At 45.7% G+C, this 14,902-nt stretch overlaps 1 protein-coding gene across 2 annotated transcripts in view; it reads right to left on the reverse strand.

The window, feature by feature from the left end:
- Positions 1-14,902, reverse strand: part of STX8 (syntaxin 8) — a 245,887-nt gene that overhangs the window by 42,757 nt on the left and 188,228 nt on the right. Inside the window, exon 8 of one of the 2 annotated variants that reach the window (XM_034989594.1) lies at positions 5,177-5,829. The exons of the other annotated variant lie outside the window; for it this stretch is intronic. Within the exon in view, the coding sequence (XP_034845485.1) occupies positions 5,801-5,829 (29 nt within the window). The 3' untranslated portion in view covers positions 5,177-5,800. Of the gene's footprint in view, positions 1-5,176; positions 5,830-14,902 lie in introns of those variants that run through there. 2 annotated transcript variants of the gene reach the window in all.

A 14,902-nucleotide genomic window follows, 5' to 3' on the forward strand; every position in this document is an offset into this window, starting at 1 on the left:
CTTCTGGCTTCCCCATCCCTGCCTACACCTCTGTAAACTGCCCAACTCAGTCCGCCATCCACTGTAGGCTGGAAACCTGGCCCATCTATTCAGTCACCTGCTTCTTGGAAAAAACACTCAAAACTCATTCTTTTCTCATCTTTGTATCCCAGGGCCAGCATATTCATGGAATATCACACACACACACACACACACACACACATTCTGCTCCCATGTATCTATCTCTACACTTTCCAGGCTCACGATTATTTTCTTCCTCTTTCTCTCTTGCTTTTGACAAGCCTTGAAATTCTTTCTGTGCAGCCATCAGTTAACCCAGGACCTCACCCTGATGTCCTCCACCAGAAATACTTTCAACGATTGTACTCTCATCCATCCACCCATCTATCGGCAGATACTTTCTGAGAAATGAGTTACTGAGATTCTAATGGCATAAAAAACAGACAAGATCCTTACGTACTCATGGAAGGTCCAATTTTGTGGGGAGAGAGAGAAATAATTTGATCATACCAAAAAATGTGGAATTATAACTATGAAAACGCTATGAAATTATGCAGTGAGAGAGCCCAGGACTCTCTGGGATGGGGATCAGAAAGGGCTTCCTGGAGAAAGCGATGTTTGAGCTGCAATTGATCAATCGACTGATCGATTGGAAGGACGGGAGGGCACTGGTCAAGCAGGGAGGGTAAATGGAGCAAGCAAAGCAGGTGCTTCTGTTGCTTCCTTCATACACAGCCTTCTTTCCAGCAGGAACTTGCTCCCCTCCCTATAAACTTGCTGAGTTTTGCCTGGTGGCTACGTAATGTGGGAAAGAGAGCATCTTTGTTCTGCCCCAACCGGGATCTGCTCCCAGCATGTTCCCATGCCTTCCTGTCTAGGTAAGATCTCATGCAACCTTCCTCTGTCCTCCACGGGCACAGCGCAGAATGTTCTAGGTCCCTCCCCCCAAAGTGAATGGTATTTCAGTGACCTTCCTCCACAGTAGAAAACCCATTTTGAACTTGTTAGTTTGATGCATTATTGTATTAACAAACTCCAGGATAAATGTGATATGAGGCTAAAAAAAAAAAAAAAAATACAATCAGGAAATTTTAGGAAACATATCTTACTTTTCCTAAAGTAGTATTTCTGGTTGTTGGCTTGCAGGGAGCAGCTTATTCTTTAGTGCTGACTTAAAAAAAAAAAAAAAAGAGGGGGTGGGGGCAAATTAGTGTGAGCCATTGGCAAAAACAAAAACAAAAACCTCCCTGAACTCCTCCAAGTAGCCAACATCCAGAGCCATCTGCAAAGCGGCCAGTCCTATCTCTGGAGGGACATTTTTCTCACCCATTTATAGTGCAAGGGAAAATATCTTCCAGGAAGCAAACATTTGTAAGATTTCAGCTTTTCAAATGCATGGTACTTGTGATAAAGGGTGTTTTCAAGCCCCTTCTTCCCTGTAACCTGCCAGCCAACATGGGAAACCATTAGCTCAGGCTGCTACAATTAACTCAGGGCTGTTTCTTGAAAGGCTCACACAATTCCCAGCTACTTATCATGCAAACAACCTGGGGGACTCATTTTCCTTGCAATGCAGTAGGAGGGGTAAATTACTGAGATAAGTAGATTATTGGGAAAAAGTCACACTCAGAGGCCTTACGAGATGATTAAACCCTGGGAAATTCATCCCCCGAAATCCCTGGCCCCTGAGAGTACACATTCATTACTGGCTCCTGGATAATCTACAATGAAGAACCTTCTTTGGAAGCAATAAATACTCCCATTCCGCTGAGTTTCCATCTAACTTTTCAAACAGTGAGTTCTTTAGTTTTATGGGTAAGATTCACCACAGACAAAGTGAATTAAAGGAAAGGGGAGAAGTTATCAGACTTGTAAGATACATTTTTTTTTAAAGATTTATTTATTTTAACGGGAGAGAGCGAGCGAGCAGGGGGAAGGGCAGAGGGCAAGGGAGAGAGAAACCCAAGCAGACTCTGAGCTGAGCACGGAGCCCCACTCAGGGGCTCGATCTCACGACCCTGAGATCATAACCTGAGCCGAAATCAAGAGTCTGATGCTCAACCGACTGAGATGCCCCAGACTTGTAAGATATTTAAAAATGTCTAAGATAAAAGCACAAACACTATAGCCAATAAAATGATTACTCTGGGAAAATATGGTCTTACTGACCTCTTTGTATTAACTTCGTAAACTCCACATCAGTAGAAACCATTTCGAATTCGATTAATGGCCATGGTCAAGGCCACTGTCACACTCTATCTTCTCTGTAATAAGTACTTCCTTATAGGGCGCAAAAATCAGTAGTCAAATTGGCAACTATTGGTGAAGGCGATGACTAGCTTAAAGTAACTTAAATGTAACCAGGGGCTGGAGACAGAAAATGTACCATGATTTTCCAGCAAAAGGGGAAAACCTACAAACAAATAAACCAGCCAGGGAGCTCTGATAACCAAACTCTAAGTAAGACGACGTCAGGGGTGGAAGCTGTTGGTATCAATGCTGACTTCCTGCTGCAGTGGCTGAATTGTGAGCGGCCGGTATAAACAAGCATGACATTTCCCCCTGAGAAGCAAGGCAGCGCCGGAGGCCCCCGAAACAGGGCGGCATGCCCCCCCCTTACTCTGGGCAACACTTAAAGAATTGTCGGCTCTCTGTCAAGCTTAGAGGAACATACTTAATTTGTAAGAGAGAGCTACTCCTTTTTTTTTTTTTAAGATTTTACTTATTTGAGAGAGAGAGACACAGCGAGAGAGTGAGCACAAGCAGGGGGAGTGGGAGAGGGAGAAGCAGGCTTCCCCCTGAGCAGGGAGCCTGATGTGGGGCTCGATCCCAGGACCCTGGGATCATGACCTGAGCCGAGGGCAGATGCTTAACCGACAGAAGGGGCAGGTGTGGCCTGAGCCAGGGTGGGCGGGCCAGGAGGGTGAGGAGCAACGAGGCTGAAGGGGGCTGCTGGGGAAAGAGAAGCGGATGACAAAGCAGGGACTCTTCTTTTTTTTAAAGGGAAGATGTGCTTAGTGGGGCACAGTACAACCTGATCCTCTGTCTCCATGTGAAACCTTCAGTAAAATGCAATTTATCAAATTTCTCTAGGCTGTTTCTGTCCATATGCAATGGGTACGTGCTTGTTTGGGGAGGGGAGTGTGATACGATGTGCTGGGATTAACCTTGTGGGGAGAAGGGGGGGCACGGGGGGGGTCCATGGTGATCTGTTCACACTCAATTTATAGTAGGCTACCCCCAATCATCCAGATGAAGTACCTGACGTTTACAGGTTACATAACTTGCCCAGAGTCTCAATGCTTGAGCCGGGATTCATACCTACAGTCGGGTTTTGAAACCCAAAGTGTAAATACTGCACAAGACCTATCCTGGAAGACATCAGAGAAAAAAATACCAGCTGATATATCCCAAATTGCTATATTTCATTTATCAGAGGACGCATTTCCGGATGTAATACAAGGGATATTTCGAAAGAGGAGGGTAGTACAGAAAATCCATCACCCTCGCTAGTCAACAGCTGCCTGAAACATTTATCTGCAATAGTGTGACCCTATCTTTCATGGCAGAATTGAGATTCAAATCAGAATGCACAGCAAGGAAATAATATGGGAGAGAGAAAGAAAAAACACTTCATTAAAAAAAGAAAAACCTGGTGGATATATGAATGGAATTCTGCTTTTAGAAACTACAATGTGTGATGCTGACAGTAGGACAGTAATCACATATATGGTTAAAGAGGAAAAAGTGCTTTTCATATCCATGTAAAGATACACAGATATCTTGGCATCCCTTAAAACAGGCGAAGGGAATGCAAATAGAGAACAGCTACTAAGAACATGACAGCTTGAATCCCAGCTCAAGGACTTACTAGCTGTGTCGCCTTGGGCAAATCACTTAACCTTTCTGTTCTTCTGTCTCTTCATCTGTAAAATGTAGACATTAAATGTCCCTATCTCAATGAATTGCTGTGAGGATTCAATGACTTAATATATGAATGTGCTCGGAACAGTGCCTGGTATACGATAAGCACCTTATAAGCATTAGCTAATGTTATATTCTCAGTGCAAAATATGGGGCGAGGGTATCTATACATCTAGACCAGCACGGAGCATTTTAGGGGTTATCGTAAGAGGCAGTAAACTGTGAGTGAGTCTGGTGGGCTGCGGTGGGCTGCGGCTCACCGGGGAAGAGAGCTGGACTGACGTGTTACGACAGCAGGGAAGGACACTGAAGGATGCTCTGAGGTTAGAGCGCAGGTCCGCGGGGAGACAGTGGAGTGACAGGAGGCTGGGCCAGAGAGGGGAACTCTTACAGGTGACACAGTTCCAGCTGTAGCCGTGGAGAGGGAGAGGCGATGAGACCACAGTGTGGCAGAGACCATCACGCAGACTCCTCCGTCCGTTAGCATGATGGCAGGAAAATGGGGGGAGAGAGATAACGGTGAATCGAGAGCCAGAAACCTCAAGGAACATGGGTGGGTGACTGGAAAGTCCAACCAAATGATACCAGCAGGGGTTTTTAGCTATTGAGACCACATCCACGAAGGAAGGAAGGAAGGAAGGGAGGGAGGGAGGGAGGGAGGGAGGAAGGAAGGAAGGAAGGAAGGAAGGAAGGAAGGAAGGAAGGAAGGAAGGAAGGAAGGAGAAAAAAAGGAAAGAAAAGAAAAAAAAGGAAAGAAAAGAAAAGAAAAAGAAAAAGAAAAAGAAAAAGAAAAAAAGGGGTATTGGAGCTTATGGAACCTTCAGGACGACCAGAAAACCAGATAAGGAGGATATACAATGACCAGGACCAAAGAGCCAGCCATACAGGAGGACAGTTCCACACCACTGCTGCAGCAGCCTGCCGTAAGTCTCATGGGACGAGAGGCGCTAGATGCTAGAATCTTCGCGGAGCTCCCTGAAAGAGCCGAACACACTCCATCCCCGTGCCCATCGGGAGATCTGATCTCCCTGGGCGTCACTAACACCTCGCACCGGTCTCTCCTATCTCCGCGTCTTCTAGGGTAGAAACCGGGCCACACGTGGAACGTCGTGCCAAGGAGCTTTTAACTTTCCAACCTGTGTGATTCAGGGAGGGGCGGTGGGAGGGGGCTGAAGCAGCAGGTCAGGAAGCTGACCCAAACTACCCCCCAGCAGTGGCAGCGAGGAGATGGATAGGAATGCTGGCACCACATGGTATGGACTTCCTTGGCTGGGCTAACAGGAGAACAGAGTGCTGGCAGGGATGGGGCGGGGGGCTGTATTTCTGTGGTTCTGAGATATTAACGTCAGGGGAGAACAAAGACCCTCAATTGAACAAGGTCTATTGGAGGAAATCTATGCTTTAATTAATAAGCCAGTGCTAGAAGCAATGTTCTAGGAAAAGGGCATTACTTTCATGATGACATGTTATGAGCATCTTTGAAATTCTGGCTCCAGTCAAGACGAATTTCTCTTTGAACCCTGGACTCACCTGAGTTAATTCCTCACCTTCATCCCCATTGATCCAAATCCTCTGTCTTTCAGTGAGCCATTCTTCAGTTGGCCTGTTTTCATTTCCCTTACACCACACGTAAACTGGCAGGAAGTAATCTCTCCCTTTACTCGGAATCCCCATCACATTTTACTTATAGTCCTCATACACCACTGATCTCATTTTGCCTTGTATTTGAGACTTAGGTACGTGCCACCTCTCCTTCTTGAGGCAGAGTGACTAATCGGACAGACTTCGAGTTCTCCTCAGCTCCTAGTACAATCCCTTGCACTCTAAAATTCTTCGATGAGTGAAGAATGAATATGTTACATCCATCATATGCTCTTCACCGCATCATGTGATGATTTCCAATTTCTGTGAGGAAAAAGATCACCAGATACTTAGCCAATCTGTACTCAGGTTGATTCTAACCAAAACGCTAAATCTCTAAAACGCCTGTAATTCTGGGCCTTGTTCTACCTATACTATGGGCTTGCCACTGGATTATGGGATTGGGAATACATTATTTGTATCTTTCTAGTCCCTGTAATACCTACTTAGTACACAAAGAATACTTGTTGACTCGTCTAAGTCCCCGAGGTTATGTGGGACATGTGGATGGGCCCTGAACTTCGTCTTACTAAGGATGTCTACGAAAACTGCTGTATATATATTTGGGGAGATGAACGGCAGTAACAGGTATTAGGTTAGCTTTACTGTGGAAAAAGTATGGTTTAAGGGCAAAGAGGATGAGAGGCATAAAAGAGTAGTGTAGCCCTGCAAGAATGAGAGGAGATCTGGCGAGGCACCGTCAGTGAAGAGAGACCCCCGCTAATTTCTTGAAGACAGAAGACCAACGGGGTGGGGCTGGTGGCCAAAAGTGAAGAGGAAGCTTCATAGACATGGGGAAGAGCCGTAACTGAAGAGGGCGCCAACCCGCCAACACAACTCTTGAGAGGCTCCAGACTGTAAGTTAAGACAGACAGTAAGGAAGACAGTGGGAAGCTGAACAAAAAACAGGACTCACTGAAGATCTTTCTGTGGACCCTCCCCCACTTACCAGGCAGCCAAGTGTTTATGTCTACATTAAAAGCTGGAGTATTTTCTCTAAAGAAACCCTGCAAACTAGAGCTGCTACTGTGGGTGCTTTTGTCCTAGTGTAGAGTCCTCTGCTTTTTGGCATATTGAGGGGTAGCGGGGCATGAGGCCCATCAATCAACAAGATCTATCTATTTATACAGAGCTTCTCATCAGCCTTTCTCTACTTCCAGATTCATACACATGAGCTCATCCCCAAGATTCATCAAGCATTTAAGCAAAGCCCATAGCATGACATAGAAAACACAGATAAACAAATAAAAGAGCTGACACTAGAGGATACAGAAAGAATTCTGATAACAGACAAGAATTTAAAAACAAACCACAGCATGACAAAAAACAAACAACTAGTTAGTATTCTGGAAGAGATTTGGGAAAAATATTGCACCCATAAAAACAAGGACAAAATCCAATAAAAAAAGGAACAATCAAGAATAAGAAAGAGTTTTAGAAATTAAAAGACCCACAATCAGACACATTGTTTTGACATTTCAGAAACGGCAACAATAAAAGATCCTAAAATCTTCCAGAGCAAAAAACAAACAATGGGACAATGAAAAGATAAATAAGAACAGGTCGCAAACAAAGGAACTAGAACCATATTGGTGTGAACTTCTCAGCAGCAACACTGGATATTACTAGACATTAAAGAAAGTTCTGAAGGAAAAGAATTTGCAATTTAGAATTCTACACCCTATCAAACTACCAACTAAGCATGAGGACGGAATAAAGCATCTTTACACATGAGAATTCATTAGGCATACCACTCTTGGGCCCTTTTGCAGAAAGTTGAGGATACTGTTCAGTAAAATGAAGGCTAAAATTTTTCAGAAAAAGGAAGACATGAGAACAGAGAAATGGTATAAGCACACAGGTTAACAACAAACAGAAACATCAGGATGATAAGCAGTGAAAACCTCCCCCTTCCCCACATAAACTAAAAACAATCTAATTTAGATTGGACCAAAAAGGTTCTAGAAAACCTCTAGGAGTACCAACAAACCAACAAATAAGTAAACAACAAACAAACCAAAATAAATACATAAAAACCTTGAGAGATTATTTGAGGAATTTTCCCATGTGGAAATCAGTATTGTTAGGCGTTCTAAAGAGATGTTAATATATTGGGAAAAACTCCAAGTGCACTGAAAACTGAGCAAGAGAAAAAAGGGAATTATCAACATCTGGAAAATAAAAAAAATATATAAGATAGAAAAGACAACAGTGGCATACCACTTGATTCAGCAGTAAACAATATTTACAGAGTCATAATACTATCCAGATTGGAAAAGGAAGCCTGAGGGCTAGAGGATTTAGGTTTCCTGGAAAAAAAAGAGGGATTCAGTTCAAAAAAACTTCAAGAGAAAAATAAAGGCAAAGAAAGTAAGGAAAAAAGAAAGGCAACTGGAAACTCCAGGGTATGTATATGGCAGTATAAACTCTGTTTGTTGGTATATGTGGAAAGCAATTTAGAACAAGCATATTAGAACAGAAAGTTGGTGGACTTCCAGAAGAATGGAATGGTTTCAAAATAACAGAGTGAGTTAGAAGTTGGAAGATATCAGGTGTAGGGTGGAAAAGACATGTTTCTTTTCCCAATAAGAAAAAGGAGGGGAGGGCGCCTGGGTGGCTCAGTCGTTAAGCGTCTGCCTTCGGCTCAGGTCATGATCCCAGGGTCCTGGGATCGAGTCCCACATCGGGCTCCCTGCTCGGCGGGAAGCCTGCTTCTCCTTCTCCCACTCCCCCTGCTTGTGTTCCTGCTCTCGCTCTCTCTCTCTCTGTCAAATAAATAAATAAAATCTTTAAAAAAAAAAAAAAAGAAAAGAAAGGGGGGGGGAATCAGAAAACCAAAAAAGCCAAGAAACAAACAAAAAAAATCTGATTTTTTTTTTTTTTTACCAGTGATGGAATGGAAGAAAACGGATTTCAACAGGGATTATGATTTAGGATTATAGAGAAGTAAATATAATCAACCATAGTGCAGGTCTTGGTTTTGCAGTATATAATATTCATATTGATATAATAACATGAAAGCTATTTATTAGCTTCTAACATTGGAATCAACCTAAAATCACAGTATAGAAATCTTAATTGTGGTCAAAATGGAAGGGAAGCATTATCAACAGCTGATAGAAGTGAAGGGTAGAGAGATGAGAAATGAAGTAGCAGAAAGGTGAGGCAAATGTCCTGTCTGCAATCAAGGTAACAGGAAGTAGAGATTTAAGTATATTACTTAAAGTTACAATAATAATATACAGAGGAATAAAAGCTGGGGTATTGGAAAGAGAAGAATTAGGGTTATAGAGTCTGAGTAAAACCCTATATATCAGATCAAGAAATCAATAGGTAATATCCAAAGTTGAGAAATTAGAAATGGTGTGTATAAATATATCATTCCATAATATGCAGGCAATCACCAGAAGGAGAAAAAGCAAAGAGGATTCAGAGTGATTGATTCTGGGTTGGGACAGGGCATGAGGAGGGCTGGGGCAGAGGACTGGTTGATTTCTTTTTTTTTTTAAACTGTGTCCATGCATTATTTAATTCTTTTAAAAGTAAATATTTACTTTGGAACCTGCACATTTTGGCTCATGGCCGCTATGAAATTAACCTTTGACACGTACTATTAGGATATACTTATTTCTACTAGCATAGTTTCTGTCTTGGGTTCTCCAGACACCGGCTAGCAGGACACAAGTCTTAGGGGGGGAACAGTACCCAGATGGCATCCCACAGCGCAGGATGTAAAGGATGTAGGAAGTATAAAGTGTGGGTTACCAGCCATCTCAGGGAATTTCTGCGACAAGTCATTACAAAGAGGAAGATCTCCCCCAGGCTTACTGCCGGAATAACCCTGGGTCTTACCAGACTTCCATGCTCCTGCTGGACAGAATAAGTAAAATGTCTTATATTTTCCTTTTGAAAGCACTAGGAACAGCTCAAGGATTTGCACAGCAGAATGAAAGGGGAGCTGTCACCGAGTTCCTTAGGACTCACAGCTTGAAAGGAAAGAGGAGGCCCACAGGGGGCCTGTGGACCAAGCCCAGCAGGGGAGACTGAGCACTTCCACAGCCCAGGGGGTGGGACCACAGCTCTTAAAGCCACAGATCTCCTCTGTAGGCACAGAGACCCTCGCAGCAGGAATCCATTCACACCAGTCACCCTTGGAGACTGCTATTTATGCTAAAGAAATTTATCCCACTCCATTGTATGTTTCTTGTCCAGAGTTCTCTTGGATCCCTTGTTTACGGCCTTAGTCCTATATTGTGAGCAGTGGAATGGACAGGCCATTTAAGAGGGCAGGGTGCCTAATGATGGGTCTGTTAGCTTTGCAGTCAGTCTTTCCTTTGTGAACCAAACCCAATTTGGGTGCATTTGCTTAAAAAAAAAAAAAAAAGAAAAAGAAAAAAAAAGAAAGCAAAAACCTCATTTGAGGTTGAAGAAATGTTGTGTTCCATCCCTTTTACTGGGGCGGTGGGGGGGAACCCACCAGTGGAAGAAACCAAAAACTCTAATATTTATAATCCATTCATTTGGGTGAAATACATACTTATCCAATTATTTCAGGTGTAGGTGCAAATATTGCTGCTATAGCTCTTACCGATTGGGAGGATCTTAAAACATAGGGGGCCTTTTCATCACTAGAGGGATGCTAATTTTTATCTTGCAAAAAGTAAGGAGAAGCCCCTACTGAAATGTTTTCTTTTGAGGCAGAACTTAAACGTAAGCTACTGCTTTCATGAATTCTGTGAGCCAAATCCTTATAAATCCTTTGAGTTGACAGATCAATTATTCCTTCTAACAGCTAATGAACTAATAACCCTTGGAAATTTTTCCTTCCCTGGGTTTAAAATAGGGGAAAAAAAAAAAACTTTAGGAGGGAGGAAAAAAAAAATCAATGAAAGACTGCATAGCAATAAAAACAATGAAATTCATTATAGCTTTTTAAAGAGAGCTGTATTTTGTTCGAGAGCTATGAGTTTTAAATTAAAACCATGTCGCAGAACCTCGTATTTTATAGAACACCATAAATATTCTAATCTCATATTGTGTCCTGTCCAGGGAAGGGAATGAGAAAGGAAAGGGGAGAAGGAGAAAGGGACAGGCACAGGGGAAGGACGGCAACAAGAAGGTGCTATGGTCGGTTCTCTGGGAACCACTGGAGTGTGGGTCCCGCTCCTCGCTGGGGAGCACTGTGCTCCCTCCTTCCTGCAATGCAGTTCTTGGAAGTGAAAGACGAAGTGTTAAAGGGAGCGAGCGGTCCTTTTTCTACAACAGTAGCAACTCTGGACGATGGTGCCCCGAGAGCGCTGTGTCTAGCCCAGACACCACATGGCGTCCGCTCTGAGCTCCTGATGAGCAGTGGACATGGTGTGGAGAAAGGTCGATTCAGAGAGTCAGAAGGCCTCAGCAGGAATCACAGCCTCGTTTGCTTTAACTGTCAAATGGGGATGATTATAATTGCGAGCAGGAAATGAAATGAAATAACACTGATAGATCAGAAATCATTTGTATGGCTTTACAGAGGCCCCAAGACCCACCTGAGGACCTAAGGACAAGCCAAGGCTGGCTTCATGGGTGTGTAACCTGAGCGGTGAGAGGCACAGACCCTGTGTGCAGGAGGCCTCCATGCTTGGTTTATGCTCCGCTGTGGCCCTCTGGACATTTTTAATCAATTCTGAATGAGGGGCCCTGCATTTTCATCTTTCACTGGGCCCCACAAAGTACGTAAATCGTCTTGGGTAAAGCTGCCCAGTTCAGTGAGAGGAGCCAAAGACGTCCGTCTGTGGCAAATGACTCCCAGCAGAGCTGAGTGGACATGAGCTCGGTTTTCAGCTGGTCAGCATCTGAATCCACTTCGTATATTTGAGGACTTCTTTGCTACCTGAGTTTTGGCAGGAGGCAGGGCCAAAAGGGCCAAATGTTGGCACTCCCCCACCCCACCCCCGCCAGCTAGTGGGCAGCCACTCGGGTGCCAGGACTAAGGACCGTGGAACATTCATTTTGGTGGTGGTGGCAGCGAGGACATCCTCCAGGAGCATCAGTGGGAGCCCCCCGAGCTACGGCCCCTGGGGTCTGGCACTGGGAGGGCTGGCCAATGCAGGGCACTCAGCAGGTGCGGCAATGAGATCCTCACCAGAACATTCTGTGGTGAGGTGGTGGCCACTGTTGGTTTCTCTCCATGTTGTAGCCTGATCCACCAGCCTTCTCGGTGATTTATTTTTCAAACTACTCAACACCCTTGCAGTAAATTCCTTTTGCACTTAAGTGACCAGAGATGGTTTCTGTTGCTTACGGTGGCGTTTTTTTCAGATATAAAGCTGGACTCTGTGTGGAGTTTCTACCCTGACATCCCCTCAGCTGACGGACAGCAAAGGAATCCTGTGTCCTGAGGCAGAACCCGTTGGGCCATATGCCCCTGGAGACAGGCCTGAGTGCTGGTGCGTGCCCACATGGAAGGGCACTTGGAGGTCATGTGGTCCACACCCTTTCCGAAAGTAGGAATCCTTCTGGAATAATTCAGAGTCCAAATAAGACGCAAATTAAGATCCTCCAGATAACTAGAGGGTGTGCTACGCAGAAAGCCTCTGTCATAGGTGACAAACCTTAAGGCTGTCCAGCTCCCAGGTACACCCTGTCAGGCCAGTGGTCCCCTTAGGGCTTGTGAGGCTATCCCCAACTATCAAGTTGTCAACGATGAAGTCCAGGGGACCTTCACATCACTCATGGGCAGAAGATGGAAGGCCATGCCTTTGAGTATGTAACTAGGATGGTGGCTCACTCAGTTCCTGATGCATTTCCAGAGCATGATGGGGTTTAGGTGCTCTGGGGTTATGAAACTAGGGACCACCAGGGAAGGGTCCCCCTGTGGATATCATGGCCACAGAAAAAACCGTAAGCGTCAAACAGGATGATGCTGTTTCCGGCATCTGGATCACGATGCTACGGGGCAGTTTCTTTTCCTTCTAGAGGCATGTTCTATCAAGGACCACAATATTCTACGTTTTGCCAAGGGTTGGGAGACTTGGCGAAAAGAGTTTGGACGAGCTCATTTTCCAACACCTGAACTGAACTTCTGCCTGAAATGAAATCACTGAAGGTTGGTGTTACAGCTGTGTCTCCAGTGCCACTTGGCTGGCTGGGTGAGTGGCCCTGGTGGCGGGACAGGGCCATTAGCCTGGGACAGCAGAAAGACCCAATCATGAGAAGCCTCCCTAGAAAGTCTAAGACGGGCCCACCCCGCTCGGGCAGAGCCGGGGCAGACAGCCCAGCAAAGGGCACCGGGACAGGGTTGGCCCAGCGCTGTTGGCGATCAGAGATGAAGGATGAAGGCAGTCATCATTTATGTACGAGGGAAGAGGACTGGATCTCATGAAGTCCATAAGGTGGAGGGCAGGGAGGGGGATCGGAGGGTGCAGGCAGACAAGGGGCCAGGGCTGGGGTCACCAGGCGGCAGCAGACCCCCGAGGGCACCCGCTCCTGCGACAGAGGGTGCAGCCGGCCACGGGCAGAAGGAAGGCGAAGGCCTGCAGGCCCCCCCCCCCCCACCCGCTCGCAGGGAGGGGCAGGCCGAGGAGCAGGTACCCCGGGAGGTCCCGCAGCTTCAAAGGGAAAGGAAGAGAGCCGGGCAGGGGGAGAGAGGGAACCGGGAGCCTCTCCGAAGGCTTTCCAGAGTGAGTAAAGTACTCATACCCGGGGCTTTATTTGAATTTATCACCTCTTATTAGTGTCTTTTGAAATGCGAATTAGCTGATTAACCACTGCTCACAGCCTTCCCACTGTTCTTTATTCTCCCGCATTCAGCAACTTTGTTCTAAATAGGGTAGGCCACAGTAGCCCACCAGGGGGAAATTATTCTCAAGGTTACGAGAACAGTGACCACAGCAAACTTGGTCCCCGGGCTGGGTGGAAGCAAGGTGGGGGTGAGACTGTGCCCCAGGCCGGGCTCGAGCCGTCCCCGGTTTCCATGCAAAGGGCTCGGGGTGAGCCCCTCGGCCCGTCCGGATGCTTTGGGAATAGGCCACTGGAAAACAGACAGCCTCTCTCGTACTCCCCCACCCCCACTTTTTTGTTTACTAATATTCTTTTTATAAAAGGTTCATTAGTTCTAGGTCCCTCCGGAACGTCCCTGCACTTGCTGGAGCTTTCTGTTTGGGCCGGGGGCTCACATTTAGGAACAACAAGGGATGACCTCTGGCAGAGCCTGGTCCGCGCTTGCTCCTGTCTCCAGTTTGGCAACACGACACAAAGGCGCTGTGGCTGTATACACTTTCCAGGCTGAGCCCCTATTCAGCGGGGGCTGCAGCTTGCGCGTAATGGGCCCCCTACAGACAAAGCCAGCAAGTTTCTTAATTAAGTCTAAGTGAAAGACAGATCCCGCTTACATCTTCAGAGAACCTTCCTTCAGAACTTCAAAAACACCCAAGAGACTGCCCTATCAAATCCAGGCACGAATAACTCGTGAACAATTTTTTTTTTTCTCCCTCTTTTTAAATACAGAAAGCCAAGCCTCCGGCGCCAACTCCTCGGCCCCTCTCACTTTCCCTGCAATTTTAGACATGCCTCTGGTTTCTAAAACAGGAAACAAAGGGACTTCTTGTGTGTTGGAGGAACCCTCGGAGGGTCTGCATTTTATCCCGGCCTTCCCCAAAGCACCGCACTGTCTAAAGAGCCCTTTAACTGGTTTGGTCTCATTATCATTTCCACGAGGTATCAAAGGGTGTGTTCCAGACCAGCATGGGTACATGTATCACAGAAGGACAAACCCGAGTATGGGAGGATGGCAAAAAAATTAATTATTAGCTAATTACCTTTGCAAAAATGTGATTTTCACCGCCCACCTCCCCCCCGCAACGCACCCGCTTCTCCCCTGGTCTCAGCAACCCCTCTCTCTCAGACAGACCTTTCTGTTTTCTGGGCTTTGCTGTGATAATGTTCTTTGCAAACAGAAACCAATTATTCTGCAGCAGTAAGTCACCAGGAGTATGAATTGCTTTAATTTTTCCCCCTTTTAGCAGCTGCCCAGGGTGGGTTGGGAGGGGGGCCGCAATAATGAAGCTGGAATGAATACGAAAGCAGCACTAAGGCTGGGTGTCCTGCAGGGAAAATGATGTTCAAAAATAAAAGTGCGTGTTTTTTTTTTTTCCGTTGCGAGAAAGCTAATCAATGAGTCAGACGTTTCCAAAAAAAAAAAAAAAAATGCGCTTTCCGTTCTGAATCTGCCTCGCCAAGGCCGCCTCCCCCAGTGGGTCCTGTGCACCTGACTAGCTTGTAAAAATGTCACCTCACCGTTAAAGTGCTAAACACGCCCTGTTTTTCCGCGCCTGTTCTCTTCTCCCTAACCCCCCTG

Source organism: Mirounga leonina, unplaced genomic scaffold (genome assembly GCF_011800145.1).
Source record: "Mirounga leonina isolate KUSES-001 unplaced genomic scaffold, KU_Mleo_1.0 Mir_488, whole genome shotgun sequence".
Lineage (NCBI taxonomy): Eukaryota > Metazoa > Chordata > Mammalia > Carnivora > Phocidae > Mirounga > Mirounga leonina.